Source organism: Pseudochaenichthys georgianus, chromosome 18 (genome assembly GCF_902827115.2).
Source record: "Pseudochaenichthys georgianus chromosome 18, fPseGeo1.2, whole genome shotgun sequence".
Taxonomy (NCBI): Eukaryota; Metazoa; Chordata; class Actinopteri; order Perciformes; family Channichthyidae; genus Pseudochaenichthys; species Pseudochaenichthys georgianus.
Window position 1 is genome coordinate 15,615,750 of NC_047520.1, and position 22,951 is coordinate 15,638,700.

General features: G+C 40.6%; 1 protein-coding gene across 3 annotated transcripts in view; it reads left to right on the forward strand.

Annotated features, from left to right (window-relative positions):
- Nucleotides 1-22,951, forward strand: part of pcxb (pyruvate carboxylase b) — a 331,727-nt gene that overhangs the window by 17,689 nt on the left and 291,087 nt on the right. For all 3 annotated transcript variants that reach the window (XM_071206476.1, XM_071206477.1, XM_071206478.1), the window contains exons 5-9: nucleotides 2,179-2,344; nucleotides 5,690-5,835; nucleotides 10,272-10,389; nucleotides 11,089-11,156; nucleotides 13,032-13,115. In XM_071206476.1, the coding sequence (XP_071062577.1) occupies nucleotides 2,179-2,344; nucleotides 5,690-5,835; nucleotides 10,272-10,389; nucleotides 11,089-11,156; nucleotides 13,032-13,115 (582 nt within the window). The remainder of the gene's footprint in view (nucleotides 1-2,178; nucleotides 2,345-5,689; nucleotides 5,836-10,271; nucleotides 10,390-11,088; nucleotides 11,157-13,031; nucleotides 13,116-22,951) is intronic.

Consider the following 22,951-nt stretch of genomic DNA (forward strand, 5'->3'; position numbering starts at 1 on the left):
TTATTGGCTCCATCTTGCACTGAGAAGTGGTACAAATAGTATGGATGTAGATTCAATAATTCATCCCCCTTTTTTTCCGTCTGAAAGCCTTCACTTTAAAGACTTTCTTCAATGAGCAAACGGTGTAAAACGATATTTCTGCATGAAAAATTACTCAAAGGTTGAGTCCATTAGATGAAGAAGTTAGGTGAGTGTGCTCCCCTGATGTGTTGTGGTCGATGTATTTTCTTTCAACTTAGTTTCTTGCCTTGGGTAGTCGGGTCGCTGCATTTGATACAGCTACACTTAATGGATTGCAATGTCATGAAACTAGGCATTTAAGTGTCAGACAAATCCCTTTTATCGCTCTCCGTTTACACTTGGCTTGGTTGGAAGAAGGAAAAGGGGAAACAACATATTTTATGTCCACTGTATCTCTTCTTTCCCATTGTTCCGCACCTCCTATTTTCCTCTTGCTGCTGCTTCCCTCTACCATTTCTCTCCGTTCCCCTATCACGCTTTACCTCTTTATAATTGCGTTGGATGAGATGCTGTGTTTCTTGTTAGCTCCCACCCCTCCTCACCCTCCCTCCTGCTGGATGTGCAGCCAGTTGTTCATTATCGTTTCTCAGATCAATCTCTCGAGGTTTATAATTTTCTGCTTGGGCATGTGGTCACCCAGCCAAGTCGGGAGCCTCCGCCGTCCAACTCATTTCTCAAAATCCTTCTGCCTATCTGGGAGCCCGGCCACCCCATGCCAGCAAAGGAGTGTGTGTGTGTTCGTTCTCACTCTTTCACATTCAGAGTATTCGTTGTTCTTCTTCACCACACTGCGTATCGCTCTGCTACTGTCTGACCAAAATAACCATGCGTCCCAGAACCTTCTGTGTGTGACATTGAATGCGAGAATGTGTCTTTCTGCTTGTAACTGTGAAAGCACGAGTGTATGATGATGCTTCTCTGTGTGTGTGTGTGTGTCACCCGGTGTGTACATCTTCATTCGTGTCACTTTGTATTCATGAGTGTGAGTGAGCCTGCTTGCTGCATTTTATGTGTGTGTGGCTCCTATCCTCCTCTGGCCTGCCAGTAACAGCTCCCTTAACAACGGGACAGCCCATAATTATAGTCCGCCTCGTATCCAAGAGCAGATGGCACACACTGATCCAGAGATGGCTCTGTCAGGCTCGGCAGCTAGTGTGTGTGTGTGTGTGTGTGTGTGTGTGTGTGTGTGTGTGTGTGTGTGTGTGTGTGTGTGTGTGTGTGTGTGTGTGTGTGTGTGTGTGTGTGTGTGTGTGTGTGTGTGTGTGTGTGTGTGTGTGTGTGTGTGTGTGTGTGTGTGTGTGTGTGTGTGTGTGTGTGTGTGTGTGTGTGTGTGTGTGTGTGTGTGTGTGTGTCTTCCCCCTGACCCTTATATGATGTGTGCCGGCACTCGTTCAGTTCCCCTCCGGTGTCCATCGAGTAGATGATGATGAAGGCGATAGCAGCTAAGATAGAATGATAATAGAGTATGTCATTATCTCACAGTCCCTTTTGATGTTGGCATACATCCCTTTCCCCTGGCCAGCAGGCAGCGTGGGGTAAAGCGTGCAGGTTGGTGTGTGTCTGATGAGGACTCCCCAACAGTCAGCCAAGTGTTTACTGGGGCCCCTGCAGAGACTCTGTATTTAACACGCCTGGTGCTTAGCGTGCTACATCTCCTTTCTCTGGGTTTCTTTCTTAGTTGTATTAGCTTTAGCAAGAAGTCATGTCTTATCCAACAGGTGCAAGATGAAGACTATAATAAATATGGATAAAGGAAAAACATCAATACAGCATAGTAGGTGAAATCAAAGACCCATACTTGGGACACAAACAGTTGCTCTTTAATAAATAATAATATTGCTATCAAATGTACTCTTTTGTATTGGTAGGTTTGGGGATTAGCAGGAAGTTCAACAAAAACAATGGTGGAGACATCGGAGCAAACAAAATCACATATGAAATAAAAGCGTGGCTATCTTACATATGTTGATCAACTGCATAGTTTGCTGTTGAAAAAAAAAGGAAATATATTGCAGTGTATGTTATTTGTATTGCAATACTCAGCATATTGCAACATTTTGCAGTAGCAATAACATCGTATTGTGCAGCCTACGCTACTTCCCACCTAATAATCATGTGAATAACCTTCTCTCCATGTCTCTCTCCCTCACTTCCTAGGAAAACAATGTGGACGCCATCCACCCCGGCTACGGGTTCCTGTCGGAGCGGGCGGACTTCGCTCAGGCCTGCATAGACGCAGGAGTGATGTTCATCGGGCCGAGCCCAGAGGTGGTCCGCCAGATGGGAGACAAGGTGGAGGCTCGGGCCCTGGCCATCAGTGCAGGTATGGAGGGGCACAAAGTGGAGGAGATTCAGAGGAAAGACAAGCTATGATTGGAACACCTGTTGTTTATAATATCTACAGCATTTTACTCAAAATTACAATTGTAGAACCAAGACCATAGACAAGATGATTGCTATATTTCTGATTGTTGAAGTTTTATTTTGTTTGAAATTTAGACCAAATTTGCCATAAACTCTGGTGCTTGTTGTCTTAACTACTCACTTCCCTACCCGTTTGGGATGAACTTTAAGCAACCTATTATTCCGCCTTGAACGTCATCAACCACCGCAAGAAAAAAACCAAAACAAGCTCTGTTTATGTTGAGTTTAAAGGATCCTCCCCCTATTTTGCGTCATCAAGCTTTGAAACAAAAACTGACCTTGTGAGACTTAATTGCAGTATGAAACCACTTTGTCTACAATCTTTGCTGAAAACCGCAACTAAAATCATTCAAAAACAAATATACACTTTGCAACATTTCACTAAACATTATCAAACTAAATTGATTGCATATACTGTAGGGTACTTTGGTAATTCAATGCAACACCTGCTGTTTGGAGGTTTGGGGAAATGCATGCATATAAATGCTTAGGCACTGGTGGAAAGTACATTACTCAAATATGGTACTTAAGTACAATTTACAAGTACTTGTACTTGACCTGAGTATTCTCAGTTTATGTTATTTTTTACACCTTTACTCCACTTCATTTTAGAAACAAATAATATATATATATATACCGTACTTTTCGGACTATAAAGCGCACCTGCATATAAGCCGCAGCAGCTAAATTGTCCGTCTGTCTTGCTCTCGTTCTGTCTCTCGGTTCCACTTTTACTTTGGCGCGCTACCTGTCTCACTCTTTTCCGGCCTCCAGCTTTTCCTGCTGGAGCCCAATATGGTCTAGCTGCGGCCGCGGCCAGTACACGGCGGTACACGATGGTACACGACACGCCCACCTGACACGACACTACGGTGGCTGAGAGGCACCACCGTTAAAAGCGAATTGACGAGATTTACATCATACAGCCCATGTAGTATAAACATTGATTTTAATTTCTTACAGTAGGAGAGGTTTTGGGGTTTAGGAGGGAGGAAGGAAGATTAGGATTAGGTAAAAAGGTAGGGAGTGGTTAGGGTTAGGATGTGGGGAAGGGAAGGGTTAGATTGAAGGGAGGGAAGAGAACTGCTACCCGGGAACGTTCATAATGGGTAGTTTATTTAGTTTAAAAAAAATTATCCAACGAGTTAGAGACCACAAAGGAAGTGTAGTACCGCCGTTTGGCCACAAGACTCCGGCGCACTCCTGGGGGCTTGGTTCAACCTCCACTGTCTGCGGCCGCATCTAGACTCTTCTTCAATAGTGTCATGTCAGGTGGGCGTGTCGTGTACCCAGGGTTGGGAGGGTTACTTTGTAAATGTAATCAGTTACTGATTACATGGCTCTGAAAGTAATCCGAATACAGTTACAGTTACGTGCCTTAAATCAGATTACTTTTAGATTACTTTTGGATTACTTTCTTTTTCCTGGGTATGTATTGGTGAACAGGAGACACAAAAAGCAAAAGGAAACTGAACGGGTTTTTACTGTTTTAATGGCTTATCAAGAGCACACTGAAACATCACATCTGAAACGATGTAACAACATCATACACGTTTTGGGGATGCAGCTTGGGATGTGAGGAGTGAGTGAGGGACACGGCTTAGAACAAGCGTGTCGCCTTCTGTCCTGCCAGTGTTGGCAGGACATGAATTAAAATGTCGAACTCGGACTTAATTTTAAGGACATTTCGGCCAGGGGTGTAGAGCTATATTTTTTTAAGCACCGGATCGGCAAAACAGGAGAGTGTGTGCACCAGTCTGCCTTGATCTATGAATTCATGTCCGTGACACTCACAGTATTTTCTGCCCACAGCTGTTTTATAGAAGGAAAACCTTCACTTCATGAGATCTCTGCAGCACCAGGAGGCAGCGGAAGGGTTAACTCCCGCCGAGCAGTGCCTTTCACGCACCGCCTTCACTGTGTTTACCTTCAGAAATAATCATTAGTAAGGCTAAAGAGCGACCGCAGGCTGATGTGTTTTAACCACACACACCTATATATATATATATACACACACGCGACTTAAACGCAGACTTTTGTTCCCCCATGTTTCGTTGTTATTGTTTCACTGAGCAAGCTTTTTGGTCCATCTGCGGCGGTAATAGGTTTTGTGCGCTGTGATGATTCGGCTGTACCTACTAGTAATGAATATTACATGTTGAGAGGAAATCTTTCCACCAATAATTCCAATAAGTAATCCAAAATGTATTCACTTCAGGTTTACGAAAGTAACTGTAATCAGATTACTCGTTTTTCAAATATAACGCGAGCTGAATACAGTTACTTGATTTTTGTATTCTGATTACGTAACGCCGTTACATGTATTCCGTTACAACCCAACCCTGCGTGTACCGCCGTGTACTGGCCGCGGCCGCAGCTAGACCCTTCTCCTGGAGACCGCCGCTTAAAGGTGGCAGGCGCGGACCGGTCATAGAGCCCATAGGGTTAAAGGTGGTTAATTTTACCTGTAAAATCCATAGATTTAGGAGGTTCCCTAGTGGCCGTTAGCTGTACAAAAAAAATGGGGAAAAAAGTCGCGGCTTATAGTCCGAAAAGTACGGTATATATATATATATATATATATATATATATATATATATATGGAGGCTGTGGCTCAGTGGGTAGTGTGCTGGACTTCAAATCAGGGGGTAGCAAGTTCAAGTCCCACTACAGTCAGCATGTCATTGTGTCCCTGAGACACTTCACCCCAAATTGCTCCTGTGGGGATTGTCCACAGTACTGAATGTTTGTACTGAAAGTCGCTTTGGATAAAAGCGACTAACAAATGACATGTCATTTATACCTTTTTAGTCCACTACATTTATCTGACCGCTTTTAGTTACTAGTTACATTTTAGTTTTAGATTATTAGCTAATATAAAATAATTATTAAATAAACTTTGACATACTTACAGGTTAAGATATCCAGCAGCAGTATATAAAGTTACTCAAATTAGCTCCACCTTTACCAGCTGACATAGACATACATAGATAATCCTGATGGTTACCCAGTAACTCAATATGATTCTGAAATGGGACATTATGCATAACGAGCACTTTTACTACTTTAAGTTAATTTTGATGCCAATACTTTTGTGCTTTTACTTAAGTAAGATTTTGAATGCAGGAGATGTACTTTTTAGATATGCTCTTGCTACATTTAAAATTCTTCTTCCACCATTGTGCTTGGGACATTCATTGAAATTGTAATGTTTCTCACTTATTTTTCCTCTTACCTGACCTAGGTGTACCTGTGGTTCCGGGGACCGCGTTACCCATCAGCTGCGTGCAAGACGCGCAGGTGTTTGCAGAAACATACGGCTTCCCCATCATCTTCAAAGCAGCGTACGGAGGAGGAGGCCGTGGCATGAGGGTGGTCCGTGAGTACGAGGTGAGCCGTCATCGTCATTTTCTAGCTAGCTCTGACAAAATAAACATTGTCCTGTCGCATGTCCAGCAAAGACAATTCTAACCCAATTTATATCCTGCAAAATTTTGTTTTTCATATTCATTATTTTTCTGTTTGCTTTGAATCAAGGCGAAATGTCACGGAAATTACAACCTGGTCATTTATCTCTCCGGCCGCCAATCACCCTGTGTGTTTGGCTGTGTGTGATTGTGTGTTCTCTGAAATTGCTTCTGTCAGCTACTGAAGCAGAGGACATTATAAAAAATAATGACTTTTTAATATTGTAGCTATCGAGGGGTCATATTTCCAATATGAATCTCAATGTAAAGATAAAATAATCCCATCTATTGCATCTTAACATGTACAATAGCAATCAACATGTGCAAGATGTATATGATAGAACGGCTTAACTTACAAAATACATAGCCCAACATAAATAAATATGATCAGAAGATAGGAAACATGTCCCTCATCTCAGCCATATTACGTTCTGCCGCCCTCACAGCAGTGATGAGCTGTCATAATGCTGTCACAGTGATGAGAGCACAACACTGTGATGTAGGCTTGTTGCCAGGTTAATCTATAATCAATTTGCTTTAAATCATGTATTTTAGTTTCTATATCTTCCTATAATAACGCGTGTGCTAATTTGTGTATGAAGGCATTTGTCCTGGTTATAAAATGGTGGTTTCAAATAAAAGTCCATTATAGAAATTAGAATTGTATGACACCTGTGCCAATTGGTAAAGGCTTTGTCTTATGTCATCTCGAGATTGCAGACTTGCCTTACATTTTTCTAGGATAATGCAAAAAACAACAATTGGGAAAACAGGGTCACAGTGCAAATGCATATATATTTAATATATGATGGTGAACTAAGAAAAATGCGAAATAAATGTGATTGCGGATCAACTAGTTTAGACATTACAGTGTTCCTTGAGGAAAATTATACACATACAGGCGGTATTATCTGCTTCAACTTGTTCTCTTTTTTTAAACTGTTTTACTCTTAATAATGCAGCAAAAAATAAAAAAATCTATACAAACTCCAAAGAACAGTGTTTAAGAGCTTACAGTATACAGTACATGATGTACAGCATTTTTATAATTTGCCTAGCAAGGGGATGTATGCATATACCATGCTTGTCTTTGTTGATTCTGCTTAATGTTTATATATAATTATACTTTGGGTAGAGGGTCCAGCCACTTAACAGAAATGCATAAAGCTTTCAGAGCATGACCAGCAGCAGCAGCAGCTCACTCACTGCAAGTGATGTTTTAAGAGATGCTTGTTATAAACCTGTAAGAAAAATGTCTTAACCTCTTAGATTTGTTAACGGCAAAGCTGATCCAATAACACTACATCATCAAATGGAACAAAAAATGTCACCTCACAACAAAATATGCAGGTTTTAGCATCCTTTAGTGAGATATTATTTGTAAATAAAAAGGGAAATAGAGTCACGTAGGGCCACAGACACCAGGAAGTTGCTACTTGTCAGCCCTGTTTATGTCAGTAGAGCTCTGGCGGCGGCTGGACTTCTCATACCGCCGTGAGTGGAGGCCCTGTGGGGGGGTGCATTTGGTCACGGCCCTTGTGTGTGTGCAGTTCTCCCCTGTGTCGGCCTCTCAAGTCTGACCATGTCGAAGGTTTTCAACAAGCAGCTGCTTTTTGTCCAATCAGATAGAAGAGGGCACAGATCAGTGGTGAATCAGAGCTGCCACCTCCTCATGCTTCATGGCTGCTTGCATTCACTGTTCTATATTTCTGTATAAAAAATATATTAAGTCACAATGAATAAGGTCCTGCAAATCATCACTTTAACTTTTACCCTACCAAAAATACCACATTCATTTAAAATTGTTAAACTTATCCTTTATTTGTCCTTAGAAATGTTTTTAAATGTTTCTAAAATGTCAAAAACCGTTACACAATTTGGATGAATGCAAATATCTTTGCGGAAGCACAATATTTGTTAATACATTTGAATGATATCCCTTCCTAGATATCCTATTCTACACACTTAACACAACTAATTAGTTTGGAACAGATCTTCTAAAAATAGCCTCCGATCCCTCCAATATGGTGAACCATATGGCAATTGCAATATCAGACGAAATTAGCGCATTTAGTTATTTTAATTCCAAACATCGCAACGCTACCAAAGACGTTGTCAGTGTACAAACAAATAATGTACTGTAGCCATGGAGTCTCAACAGTGTGCAATCCTTTTGGAAAGTATGACCTTTTCTGAGTGGTACCCCTGTCTAATTAGTTAGTTGTTGACATTCAGTCATTCAGCTGAGTCGCAGGGGCCTCCAGATGATACTATGTGAGGAAACTGTAAAAAGGTTTCTGTGTGCTGGTGGGACCACAGCAACAATGCGTCGGTTGCCTCTTTATTCCATTATGGCCATCTTGTTGTTCATTTGTATTCCGGTTTAACAGACTGAAGTACTCTCTACATATTGTAGGAAGAGATGTTTACTGATAAGCAGAATTAAAGTGCCAGAGCTTTGTTCCGAGTTTGACGTGCTTTCCCAAAGCATAAGCGTGAAAGCGAGCGCACGTATCAAAGCTCCAGTGGCTGAAGCTGACAGACGAACTGAAGCGATGTGGAAGGAGTACAAATAGATTCCTGCTCACCTTAATCTTTTTAAAGTATTTTCTGTCATTGACAAAACAGTGGTGCTCCAATGATTTGACAACTCTGCGAGGTGTGACTTTAAATCCCTCTACTAACACTGGTAATGCATCTCAAGTTTTATCCCATGTTTATTTCCCTGAAAGTAGAACATAAACGGACAAATTAATATAAAATATCATTTAGAAATGTGAATTTCGGTTCCGCTTTTCGATGCCTGAGGAAAACTGTTTCTCGCCGCTCTCCGTAGCCTACTGCATGACTGCAGCGGGGCGGGAAATGTAGCGTTGTACCTACACTTCCTACAGCGTAACCTGAGACCAGGGCCGGCCCGTCGCACTGGCGTTATAGATGTTCGCCTAGGGCGCCAGATCTGTGGAGGCGCTGCGCTGGCAGCTCTGGGAGGAAAAAAATGTGTTTTGACCGTTGGTGCTCATCCTAATTTTTGGCCTTGATGTAACAACATTCATAATTAAGTAAATTTAACACCCTTTTCATCCCGGTTACAATTTTCATTTCCCCTGTACGATGGGCGCTGTAGTGATGAAAATGGGGGATGTTGGCTTATCTGGCAACCGCAGCTCACAGCCAAAGTGCGAGGGAGAAAGGGAGGGCGCTGTTGTTATTAGCATCTGGTGCCAGCTGCTCTAACGGAAGAAGAAGAAGATGTTTCTACAATGATGTGGAGGGAGAGTCCTCTCCAGTCAGACTGAGAGGCTGATAAATACAGCTCAGTCAGGCAAAGGACTCTGAGGGTTGAGATAGTTCACTTTAGTCTAAGTTATCTCAGTGGGTCTCAAACGTTTTGATCACAATTTATGTAAACACATATTTCCAAGGCTCTCCTTTATAATTATTGGGATAAAACGGGTTTGAAATCATTCCAATGTAAACTATAGGACAGTAAACCAGACATATCGTTTTAAACTGGAGAGATACAAAAAATATGCATAAATAAAATAGTAAAATAAGATATGAATGAACAACAAAAATAAAATACGTTACATGTATTTGTTATGGTAGGTCACTGGTTATGCTCACATACTTATTTAATTATTCAAATGTAAACCGATCTTTTTCATATGGGTGTTTAGAGTTGTACCCCCTAGATCTAGTCTCTAGTAATTCTGCTTAAAGTACACCAGATTGAAGCATTTTACTTCAAAATATTCAAACATTTCTTCCCGGTATGCCTGAGAAGGCAGATATGCTGGTTTTTCTCAACAAGAACTGTTCTTTAAAAGTTGGACTGTTGCACTGTTGTAGCTTCAGTGGTTCTCAGGTTACAGTTACATAGCAGTGAATATAAACAGACTGATTAATGTGAATATTACTGTAAACTAACCTGTGTAAAAGTTTCTCGAATAAATGTAATTTTTTTGGTGGAAGAAGCATGTAACATTTTTTTTACCCTGCCCCTCAAAGAACCGGAATCGAGAACCGTTAAGAACCGGAATCGAAAAGTAGAATCGGAATCGTGGAAATTCAAACGATACCCAACCCTAGTGACCTCCCTTAGCCCGCTCCCCGAGATGTTGTGTAGAACCGTGCTCCCTAAGGAGGTGTAAACATTTGTGTCAAAAGAATGGGAAAAAGCTGCACAACATCAAGTGTGAATGACAGGGAAGGGAATATAAAATCCAAATTAAAACAGAAAAATGAAAGTGTTGCTGAGATTGAACTACAAAACTCTTTGAAAAACATACAAACCCACTCTTCCTTCTCGGATAGTAACTCAGACTTGAATGGATTTCTTTTTCGTCTGTGTGTCAGGAACTTGAGGAGAATTACCAGCGGGCCTACTCTGAAGCCCTGACGGCTTTTGGGAACGGAGCCCTGTTTGTCGAGAAGTTTCTGGAAAAGCCAAGACATATTGAAGTACAGATCCTCGGTAAGTGCACTCCCCTCTGTGTTTGCATTTGACTATGTGTCCTTTCATAGCTGTGAATCAATCAAGGTTCATTAAGACGGCAAGTTGGATACAAATCCTGTGTGGTATTGCTAAGGGAGGAACGTGAACAATGAGACTGAATGAGCTTTATTGGCCAGTGGAGGATTCTCCATCCTTTGTTTCCTCTTATTACAGTGAACATAACTACCACTCAGTTGTATAGAACTGACACAGGAATTCTGTCTGCACTTCAGACATACTGTACAGTGCATGTTCCAGCATACATAAGCCTACTGTAAGAGTTATGTTATCAGGCTCATGTCTGTCTGTGGTTTGGGTTGGGCTTTCTTCATGTTTCAGCGTTCATCGAGCTGTATTTCTCTGTGTGTTCACTGTGATTAATTACTGTCTTTAGGGCATGTCAGGGATTTTGTGAATTTAAGTTAAAGCCTTGTCTTTGCCAGCATCTGCTTTTCTGCCTTCCTTCCCTCCTTCACTTTGGACTTTTCCAGTTTCTCCCCTTCTTTCTTGTTTCATTCCCAATGTCTCAATTTATCTTAATGTGAATTCCTGTTTCTTATACTCTCCTGTACTTGAATTCAACCTCGTCTTTTTCTTCATACCCTCTATTATCTTCTCATTTTCTTTGTTCCTTCCTCTTTCATTGTCTCACCCACTCCTCTCTTTGTCTTTCCCCAGGCGATAAATATGGAAATGTCATCCACCTCTACGAGAGAGACTGCTCCATTCAGCGGAGACACCAAAAGGTGAAGTCCCCTATTTAACCCGACTTAATGTTTGACTTTATTTTGAGATTATCTGCATGGCATTTCTGTTGTTTGTCAGAGACTAGCATGAAGTGGATGGGGGGGGGCATTAAAACAAAGGGCATATGCAGGATTCTGATGAATAGTGTTTTATATACATTTCCTTATTTAGGATAACAAGCCAATTATGCTACACAATAATAAATAAGGTAATTATGCTCCAGATTAGTGGCCCTGGGTATCCTAGCAGCAGGGGGTTAGAGGATTATGAAACAATGACAACATAACCACTGCTAAGGCTGTGAGATGGGAGACTTGGCAACAAATGAAGAAGCTCCATAATACTCCACCAACTTGAATCAACCAAAACACTTTATTTATAAGTATACAGCTTTAAATTGATTGTCATTTATTAGCCAAGGCTATTTTTCTGAGCTGGCACTGGAAATAAATTAGCCCAAAAAAGAAGGAAATTAAGTTTCAGAGCATGACCTGCTCGTCAAAAACAACAAATAAGTCTAAATACAATGAGAACATTTTGTCATCTAATAGTCACTCAATGCTTCCATCAAAGGAAGCTGATTAACATGTGTAACATTTCATTACATATTGTCACTTCAAAGCGTTTTCAATCATGTGTTTTCATCACTCTCTTCTCCCCTTTAATCGAATTACAGAGGATAATGATATCAGCGGCTGTGTTTATGCAAGAGCTGCTGCTCTTTGATTCTGCCCGGCTTAATCTGCCTCTGCCCTTAATCTAAGATCTTTTTCAATCTCAGAAACAAGAATAGTCGCTTGTTGAAATAGATTAGGGATGGTGGAGCGCTGCTAGGATATTTTTAGCTTTTTTTCTGTATCTTGGAAATGCTCACAGACTTAGAAGTTGTTTTCGTGGGATAAGATTTGATTTAATAAATTGAGTCGTTTTGATTTTTCGGAAATCATACATTTAATTATTTATTTCGGTTGGGTTGACTTGTTTTGATGCAGCTGATTGAAACAGATCAGTGTCGAACACGGCGAACCCAACCCACCCTGCAGACGCAATGGAAGATAAATGTGACTTCAAATGATTCACTCAATCTGTTTCGCTGAAGCCTGGCACATACTTTATCAAACTGATGGCTACTGCAGGAAAACCTAAAACACATTATGGGATTGACTTAATATAAATTTGAAGCTAACTCCAGTCTGTGGCACTTTTGCTCTTTTCTTTAAGAATCACAAACTGGGATACATTGGAATATTTCCACATTATGCTATATGCTTTTAAACCTTGATTGATACCTTTTGTTATATTACAAATAGATGATGTAATGATAGTGAGGAACCAATAGAGATTTATAACCCACTCTGCACTGTAGAGTTTCAGAGAACTGCAATGTAGAGTCTTTCAGCGCTAGTATCATGACCTTCAACAATATTGTTTTGGTTCACTCTTAAATAAATGAAACCGAAATTAAGTTTGAAATGTAATCCTGAAATGCATTAAACATAACGGAATTCAACTTCTTAGGCAAGCTTGCAGTTAAGAGCAATAACCCTAAATATATGATAATTTAAGACAATTTATAAAACAATGAAAAGATACAAATGGAAGGAAAACTAAAGTAATCTAACATCCATCAAATGAAATGAATACAGGTTATAATAGCATGGCTTTTCAGAGCTAAACTAATGCATCGTGACACGCTGTCTGTGCAGTTGAATAATTATGTCCCATAATTGAGGTGTGATGTGTCAAAAGCAGCGCTAATACAATACATTATGAATGAAGCTGTTGGATTTGTTTGTGTCCAACCTTGAGATGAAATGTGTACATTGTTGTTGTTTTCAATGTTGCATTATCAATAAAGTTGTGTTGTTTTGAAGGTTGTGGAAATTGCACCGGCGTTCCAGCTGGACCCTCACCTGCGAAACCGTCTCCACTCTGACGCTGTGAACCTCGCCAAAATGGTACGTCAGCCACTCCACTTCCTGCTCTCTTTTCCTTTTTTATTTCAATATTTCATATGCTTCCCCCTCAGGGTTAACGACACCACTTCATTACGGGGGAAAAAGTCTCCTAAATGAATTGAAGTTTTATGACGGAAGCTCTACTCAATCACTTTTTAATCATTAAGGGTATGCATTTATGTGTGTATTAAGATAATGTGAAATATTCATGTGGCTGTGGCAGGATGTTAGGCAGCTTATCACTAGTAAGCATATTTCTTCACAGTTGTCGTGGCAGGTGTCTGCATGTTGGATTTGCGGTGTTAAATGGTTTTACCACTTGTTAAAAAAGTTGGCGGACAGGAGGAGAAATGGCTCTTCTTGCTCAAGCATTGGGTTGTATTTACAAAATGTGAGCACATGTTCATAATACCAGTGGCGAACCGTGTCTATCTCAACTGGACCTTCTGTAGACACACACACACCCCCCGCCTCCGCCTTTAGTGTAGCTGAGAAGTTTGCCCAAGTATGAAAGCAACACTTGAAAGTGGAGCCTCGTCTTTCAGAGCAGATTTCAAGTAATGACCTTTTCAGGTAATGGCCCAGTTGAGGAAGAAGTGAAGTGGGAGGAATAACCTTGATGGAGGAGAAATGCTTCTGCGAGAGGGAGAGATAGAACTCTATGCTGCTCTGCGTGACCTTGCTTCAGTAGTAATCCTTTTTGCAGTAATCAAACCACAACATCACCAAGCTTGTCTCCTCGTGTGTGTGTGTGTGTGTGTGTGTCAGCGGCCACACACACGCTTGTCCATGACTTTGCTCTTCGTACTTCACACTCGCCTCTTACTATTCCTTTGTGGACTTTGACTTTCTTCCGTATCCAAACCTTGAATTTTAAATTAAATATATCATAACGGTGTCTTTTTGTAGTCAGATTTCAGTGTTAACCTCCCGGTTTTTCAAAGGTTCCTGCATTTCAAGGCTGTCTGCTCAATTTGCAACTATACGTCTAAAAGATGAGACAAAAGGAAGCCTCTTGTTTGCGAATATTAATATTTTATCACACCATAAACAAAAGGAAGATGATAAGAGGATGTTACATTGCGGAGAACGAATTTTAAGCTCCTCAGCCATGATACAGGGAAAGAATAAAGGCATGCAAATACAAAAAAGCAGGAAATGGAGTTATTTGATGTTATCTCTGACGGATATATTTTTATATAGAAATATTCACATGTAAATGGTAAGAAGGTGTGTGCCTGCAACTGAAATTGTTTTAGAAAAGATCATCAAGAAACCTAGATATTTGCCAAAATGTAGTGCCAGCAAAGAGATTACCATGATCATTTTTATAGATTTCTAATTAAAAGGAGAATAATCAAGCACATTTATTATTCCATCCAATATCGTTAATTTAACGATTTGTATTACAAATTAGATATTTTGTCCCAATGGCTCAGCCCTAGGTGAAACATCAGATTGCTCCATGAGACCAGTAAAAAACTGATTCTGGCTCGGGTTAAATTCTGCAGATTATCCTCACCAGGGGATTTCCTTTCTCCCGGCCTCATCCTCCATTTTTCTTGCTCCAGACACTCCCCCCCCCCCCCCCCCCCCCCCCTCTCTCCTGTCACTGCTCTGTGTTGTGATATGCGTCTCACATTGTGCCAGCCCCACAGTAAAGGCTTCCACTTCAGAGCCAGACCCTGCTCCCCCTGCAGCTATTGAATCCTGCTCCGTGAGCAGCGCTGATACCGAACTCTGGAGCTTAGTCGGGTTTTATTCCCGCCTGTGTGTGTGCTTGTCAAAGCCTGTCTGTTTATACTGTGGGAGACGGCACAGGGCCACATTCATTTTTAATGTGTTCTGGGCCTTATAGGATAGAAAATGGTGGAAGTTATACTGGGTGCACACACACACTCACATTAAGAGGTACATGATGGCACCTTAAGTGGCCAGTTTTTCAAAGTTGCTATCTTTGTGATGATATACGGACACAAAGTTTTTGCGTGCTGCACTTAGACATTTTAATGTGTCCTGTCTCATTAGAGGCTTTTACTTTTGTATGAGGACACCTACACAGGCCTTTTTCTCATATCAACTCTCAGGGGAATGGGTTCAGCACATTTACCGAATTTTACCCATAACCCATCACACATGTAGTCCACAGAAGAAGATTGTCGGTTTCCAGAGGCCATATTGTGATTTTTGGGGGCTTTTCCCTTTCCTGAAGTGTGTTATATAGGTTTTGAGTGCATGTAAATGGTCTGCAAAACCGTCTTGTTTTGTGGTCATGAAAAACACTGTTTCTTGACATTTGTTTTAAGGCTTCACCCCTTGCAGACAGACGTTGTTAGATCGCATTGTTCCTCCTGTAAGAATCTCGTTGGCTTCGTGACCCTTCTTCTTCACCTTTAGATGTATTGTTCCGGTTTCACACCAGCCGCAATATAAATGTCATCAACTCACCCCACACTGAATTCTACAGATAATAATATTCACTCTGAGCCTAATCCGGACATTACACTGACCTTTACTTGGGAGCTGGGTAAAGTCTGTTTAATGTTAGATGCATGATTCAGACATTTGCATTCTCACATACTGCTAAGTGTGAAAAAAACGTGTGAACGGGGCTACCAGACACAAAGTCTCCCATTTGCAGTGCACATGGAATAATATTCTGGTTATCGTGGTTCTACACATTTATCTCCTCCTCCCCCACACACCTGCTATTTCTCAGCTCTTTTCTGGCCATAATGGCGACTACATGGTGCTGCTGCTCGGGCCCCCTTCATCTCTCCGTCTGCGCATATCGACCGCATCTTCCATTATCAGCAGCCTCCATCTGAGTCTTTCACAGAAACGGCTATTCTTTGAACTCGCAGCACTTCCTGATAGAAAGTCAGAGAGAACAAAGTTGCCTGGCAACACTGACGGCCGCAGGAAGTAGCTTCAGCTCTTGAAAGAAAAGGGTTTGAGTGGATATCAAGCCAGAGCGTGCAAGAAAGAAATATTGTGAAATGGACCTTTGCGTTATCTACTGCTCAGCGGATTTTGATGTAAACTCGACTGTGAATGGTTTTCTTTTTTTCTGTCTTCATCCTCTGATTGTCTGTCCTTGCTTTGTTGTCTTTGAAAGAAGACTAAGAACTGACATTTCCTTTTAACACATGCAATATCTCAGCCTGTCCTGATTAGTTTTTTAGTAATGATGCGTCTCACTATAGCAGCATGAGGTTTCATAATCAGTGATTGCGAATTTGGGCGCTACTTTGCCTACTCATTCATCTCTGCGCTGCACGGGATCATTTCAGCTTTTTATTACATTTTGATCTCTGTGTTAGGGATAGGACTATTCAGGATTTTATATCTAAGATCTGTCCTATCTGTGCTGAGAAAAATCTATATGTATCCATCTGTATTAACAAAATGTAAGGTAAAGTGATTTGTAATGTTGAGTATAGTCTTGATAATATCTTTTGGTAGATATCCTGTTTGTTTTGGATAGTCATGAAATTCTGTTGAGGGTTCGAAAGCACCATGGTGGACAATATTGGCTCTACAGAATTTCCAAATCTGTTTCTGTCACTACGGTGGTGTGAGATCTTAAACGTTTCTTTTATGCAATCTCAATGTCCAGATATAGTAATACCACTCTGCTGTTAGCCATATCTAACATGTTTTTATCTGCACTGTGCTGCACTGTCTCACCCACTCTTTGGGCTTCTTCCAGTGGATCTTGGAACCGTCTTCATGTTGCAGTTTGGCAGAAAGTTTCCGAAACGTTTTCAAGCCTCTGTATCGTGATTGGGACTTGGCAGAGAAAGCTCCTGTGAAGGAGTATAATCAAAACATGAGTGTTAGACAACATTATTAAGCTTTTTTTAAGAGAAGGAATTGAAATGCATTATTTTCACTGATTCTACAGTTTGAATTTGCATAGCCCCATGTTGATCTGACGACAATGTCTTCAAAAGCTGAATCGGTTTAAAAGCTAGTGTGAGGATACTACTGTGATCTGAAACAAAAGGAATCTATTGGTACCAACCTTGTCAAGCTATCTTGTCAGTACTACTTCTGAACAATGCACCACATTTGGGCGAACCACGAGTCTCCCCTTTACAGACTTTTACAGATTAATGATTAGGACATCAGTGCTAAACTTTAACTCAAAATAATTTAGAGACGGGCTGAACAAATTGGGAAAAAAAACTATTTGTGATTATTTTAACTGATATTGCGATATGATTAACAATATTTGAGGGGTTGGTCATTTGAAATCATAATTCTTGTTGTTGAAAAATACATTAAATGATTACATTGTGATTTTAAAAGAGGATCTCAGATCTTTTGGGAAGTCTGTAGTATATGATTTGTATTTATTTATTTTATTAGTATATATCTGCAGCTCCACAATACTTGATTCAAATCGTATTTTAACACATATTTATCATATGGCAAATATTGTGCTTCCTGCGGTTTGAATATTGCACTAGTCCATATTGCGGTTGCTGTAAAATGTTGCTTAATTGTGCAGCACTATCCAGAGGTTGTTAGTTTTTAGATAATATACACCACTTCTATGTGGTGTATATACTGTTAATCTCCTTTTAACATATGGGTTGATATGGCAAGAGGTTAATGCAACATTAGTGCATATACAGTGCATTGCCTTGTCGGTTCGATTAAATTGTGTTCCGTTTTTGTTTTAGCTGTTTTAACTTTTAAATGCACTGTAAGGCGACCTTGGGTGTCCTGAAAGGTGCCTCGAAATAAAACGTATTATATACACATGTCAAGGCCAAAACATGTTTCACACAGGATGTCATCAAAAGCAGTTCTAAAAGGTTGATGTGTAAATAATGCGCTCACCTCATTAACTCTGTGTTTTAGCATGCCTGTGAGCTCACCCTAGAGATGTCTGTGGGCAACCAAGCTATCAGGCTAATTAGCCTAACATTGTATCAGTGTGTGTGTGTGTGTGTGTGACAGGAAAGACAAGCAGGTGTGTGTTTATGGGTGACTTTAATGTCAGCAGGCCTTCACTGTCGGCCATCTTTTTTTCCATAGCATATTTATTAATGGATGAACCTGAAGACAGAGTGTCAGAGCTACTGTCTGATACTTAGTGCAGCTGTAATTAGGAATTCATTTCTGGACCCTGTGTGGGTAAGGAGTGCTGACAATTGTTGCTTTTTCCACCAGATGTGTTGCAGCATCACCCACTCAGTTTTGTTAGTGGTTTTTGGGTGGCAAGAAGTTATCCAACAAAGCAGGGCCAGAAAACAATACTCCTCAAATTATTTTTGTGCTCCTATGAAGCGAGAGGGCAGACAATTGTAATTTTCCGCTGAGTTTCAAGTGTGCGATGGTGAGAGAACAGGAGACGGATTTGAAGTCTGTGTGAAAAATGGTTCGAGCCGAGGCGAAGCATTATTCTTGGTTGAGTGTTTTAGAGAACAGAAGAGGAATTATTTGTTGTTTTCACACTGAAAGAACTGGTACTCAGGGCAAAAATATGTCTACAAGTCATCAGCAATCTCTGCAAATCAAAGGTGTATCTGTGCACATGTGTTTAAACTTTATATATAAAGCCAGCTCTAGCGGTCAATACTTCCTGTCTTGACTTTGTTTGCAGTACTCACCCACAAGCCAATTCATTCTTATTGAAGACGTACATCTTTATAAATGTGTCATAGATATACAGTTTGATTTCCTAAAACCGTTGGGCATTGCAGTTTTAAGCAACCACTAGTCAAACAGGAATAAAAAGGGAATGTGTTGATTATTTTCATCGCATACTAATGTACTGGGGCGGTGGTGGCGAAGTCGATAGGGACTTGGCTTGGCAACTGGACGGTCACCAGTTCAAGTCCCGGCAAGACCAAGTGCTACCGAGGTGTCCCTGAGCAAGGCACCGTTCCCCACACTGCTCCCCGGGCGCCGTTCAAAAAAGCAGCACACTGCTCCTAACACTAGGATGGGTCAAATGCAGAGAAACAATTTCCCCACAGGGATTAATCAAGTATATCAAATCAAATCTTTTGGTGGTCGAGTCTAGTGGACGTTTACGACGGCAGGATGAAGCGTAATAGATAAGCTACATTGGAAAATTCTTGTCATTAGAATTTTAAATAAAAGCAAGTGTGGTAAACTTTGTAAATCCTTATCTGCATTTTCTTTTTAGAACACAAGGATTTCTGCTCACTTTTCTTGTGCTCAATAAGAACTATGATCCTATTCGTGAAAATTCTGAATATTTCTGCCAATTGATCCTCCTAAATCCTACGCACTTTAAAAATAAATCAATTTCCTCTGATGGTGTGTGTCTTGAGTGTTTGCAGCTCCACTGATAATAGGGTGAAGGTGTAACTGCAGCCTCAAATCCGCCTTAATTAAATAATAACACCTTGTGTGTGTGTGTGTGTGTGTGTGTGACATCAACGTCTGCGCCGAGTGTGTATCCGTCTCAGCATCTTGTGAGGTGTTTCTGACCTCTCGCTCAGTGTCCTTTTGTGAACACATCTGCTGTCAATCCAGCAGAAGCCAAGGCAAGGCAAGTTTATTTATAGAGCACTTTTCAACGCAAGGCAATTCAAAGTGCTTTACAAAAAAAAATCAAAAATGAAAGACATTAAGCATTAAAAAAGAAAAGCTAATCAAATAAACATTAAGAAAAAAATACATGGATAAAAGTTACAGTGCAGTCTAAAATATAAATAGTTCAATTAAACATTACAAGAAAAAGTACATGGATAAAAGTTACAGTGCAGAAGTGATACACGTGAAATTAGTTCCGCAGCCTATCACCTTGGCAACGGGGAGAGAGAGATGACACACTCGCACACGTACCAGTCATATCCAACACTCACAAACTCAGATTGTCACTGGGTCCCTGGAGGTGGTCAGTGTGCTGTAAACAGTATTGCTTCTTACAGAGCCATAAACACCCCGTCTGTGTGTTTCCATTTTAGACTTTAAAACTAGCAGCACTTTTTGCCCTGAAAGCATATTTTAATATTCCATCAGGAATACCAGTGTTTGGAAATGGGGTGAATGCTCCACTCTTTGTCCCAGTGAGCTTATGCATCAACCATTTTCTCAAATTTACTTATTTATGTTTTCCTGTATTTCAATTTTTTTTTACTTTTCGTAATCTTCATGTGTCCCTTTCCTCTTCCTGTATTCTTTAGTGTATATTTGATCGTTACTTTTTGACTTAGTTCCGATTCCTCATATATGTCCTTTGCACTTTTTTTATGGTCCTTAAAATGATCATTTAGTTTAAATAGTTGATATAGTTTCAAGTTTATTTTTTAGGGCGGTATAAATATGTGTATTTAATATAAGATGAATATGTTACCAAGTGATCCCATTTATTGTTGGAAATGATCCATGGTTATTTAATTATTTATTTTCTTAGACTAGTCAAATTAGCTGATCAGTGACAATATGTAGCCCTTAATTTCCTCATTAAGTAATCTATTCTCCTCCTGCTTTCTTCATGCAGCTTTTCAATCTGACGAGTCAGGAAAGCTGCTCGGTTAACAGCCAGTATCTGTGAGTGATTTTCTTAAAAAGAAAACTTCCAAAGAGATACTCAAACAGAAACACAGTATGGCAGACATAATGATTGACACGTTTCTTCATCCAGCCCTTCCTTCAAAAATAGTGCAACATATAAGGCGGTTGCTATAACCCTGATGCTAAAATGAATTGCTTCCTCTTCCCTGTATTGTTCAGCTTTCCTCCCTTCCTCCAGGTTGGTCAGTGTGTGTGCTTTAATGACTGCAGGAACCAAAGGCAGATTCTGCTGTGCTGGGTGTAATACAGAATGCATGAAGTAGTGCGGGAGTCTCACATGTCAGGGTGACATTGGCACTTGTGATTGGATGTGGGCTATTTTAAGCATCCGTGGCTTGTCTCCTCATGTCTGCCGAAAGTGTTTGTCAATTCAAGGCCAGGGCTGAGTGTGATATCTTTCTTCTGATCATAACCGGGATGTGAAAAAGCCAGGCAAAGATGGAGGATGAACTCAAAGCAGAGGGGGGAAAGGGAAGAAGTACAAACCTGTGGTAATGACCAAGTGAAGTGGTCAGAGGATGCAGGGACTGAGACGAGAGGAAGTGAGGGGAAGAAAAAGAGAGCAGGTATCGATTCTTTCTGCCAGCTGGGGGGGAAACGAGAGCCAACTGTGCTTTCTGAAACGAGAGCCAAGGGAAAGAATGAAGGATGGAGTGGAAGGTGTTAGAGAAAATGCCGGTGGGGGGCGGAGCTGCAAGCTTGGCACTGTTTGTATCACATTGTGCAGCGGTACCACTAAAGAAAAGTGAAAAGTGCATGCTTATGAATAATATATGGTCACAGCAGCGGTTGGTACAGAAGCAGCAAAACTGAAACTGCAAACTGAGCCGGATCTGGTGGACTCATTGAAGCATCCGAGCAAAGTGATTTTAAAGTGTAATTAAGACAGTCGTTGCAGGTGAGCAGTCAACACTTCACGTCTGCAAAACGGCATCAAATGTAAATAGGAAGCAACAAAACCTTACAATTCCACTGAGAATGGAAACAGGAGGCTATAATGGTCTAAATGAATAGCTAAATGACTGAACATGTGGTTCGGGAGAGAGCTGTGTACTCGGGACACCAGACAAACACAAAGGGGATTTAAACAGGAAGGGTAACATGCTCTTTTCACATCAGGAAGGGCACAGATGTCATTAAAAATGACAGCGTTCTAACTTCCTGTGATTCTTAATGAAACCGAGCCATTCTAAGTGTTATGAGATCCACCAGCTTTACCATGCAGAATCCAGAGGCTCTTCAATGTTGTTGGCCTGTTACCATAGTTACTCCTTTAGTTTGGTTACAATTCTTCCTATCCAAGCTGCTTTATGCTACAGCGCACCAGTACTTGAATTTACACAAATATTTTGTGAAATATGCTCACCATGGAGTGGATGAGTAAGGTGCTGCATGTGTTTGTTTTGAAGGTCCGTGCAGACAAAAACAAACACAAACTTGTACTGAAATGTAATGGAACATAATTAAATAATTGTTTCAAATATTGCCGCATCACTCGGCATTCAAGCATATTGGAGTGTGCTGAATAAAATTACCTGGTGAAACCTGCTGCCAAAATATGCATTGATCTTTTACTTCAGATTTTTTTGAAAAGTATAAGAATCCTTTATTTGAAATGTATTAAAGGGGACCTATCATGCAAAATGCACTTTTTAATGTCCTTTATACATAAATGTGTCCCCGGTGTGTCAGGGAACTCACGCAGCGTCAGGAAATAAAACCCTCTCTTTTCCTCCGTACCCAAATCTCTAAAATCGGGGGTACAACGGAGCTGATCCAGATATGTGTCCGATATGACGTAATATCGGCGGCGGACCCACAGCACTATCAGAAACGTTGCTATCAGAAACAATGCCCGACTGTTTTGGACGTAATCTGGTCGGTGCATGTTTACATTAGCATCGCTAACACTCAGAGCTAACCTGTACTGGAGAGCATGTGTGTGAACCGGCAAGAGAGAAAGCCTTTGAGCTCCATACTGTTTCAGAAATAATCCTTGATAATCCATGATATGGCGTTTCATCACGGCAGTGTCTACCGGTAGAATCTCCCGCATGAGCAGGCATAAGCTTTTTTAAAATTTATTTTTTAAAGCTTTATACCCAAAATCAGCACTTTTGAAATAGAGGGATATGAGGCATGGCTAGAATGGTTGATCTGTTTGGTATTTTGAGCAAAACACTTCATAGACATGTTTTTAATATATTTTTATATATCTGAGACCTATGCTATTGCCTAAAAATAGCATGATACTGTAGGTGACCTTTAAGGGA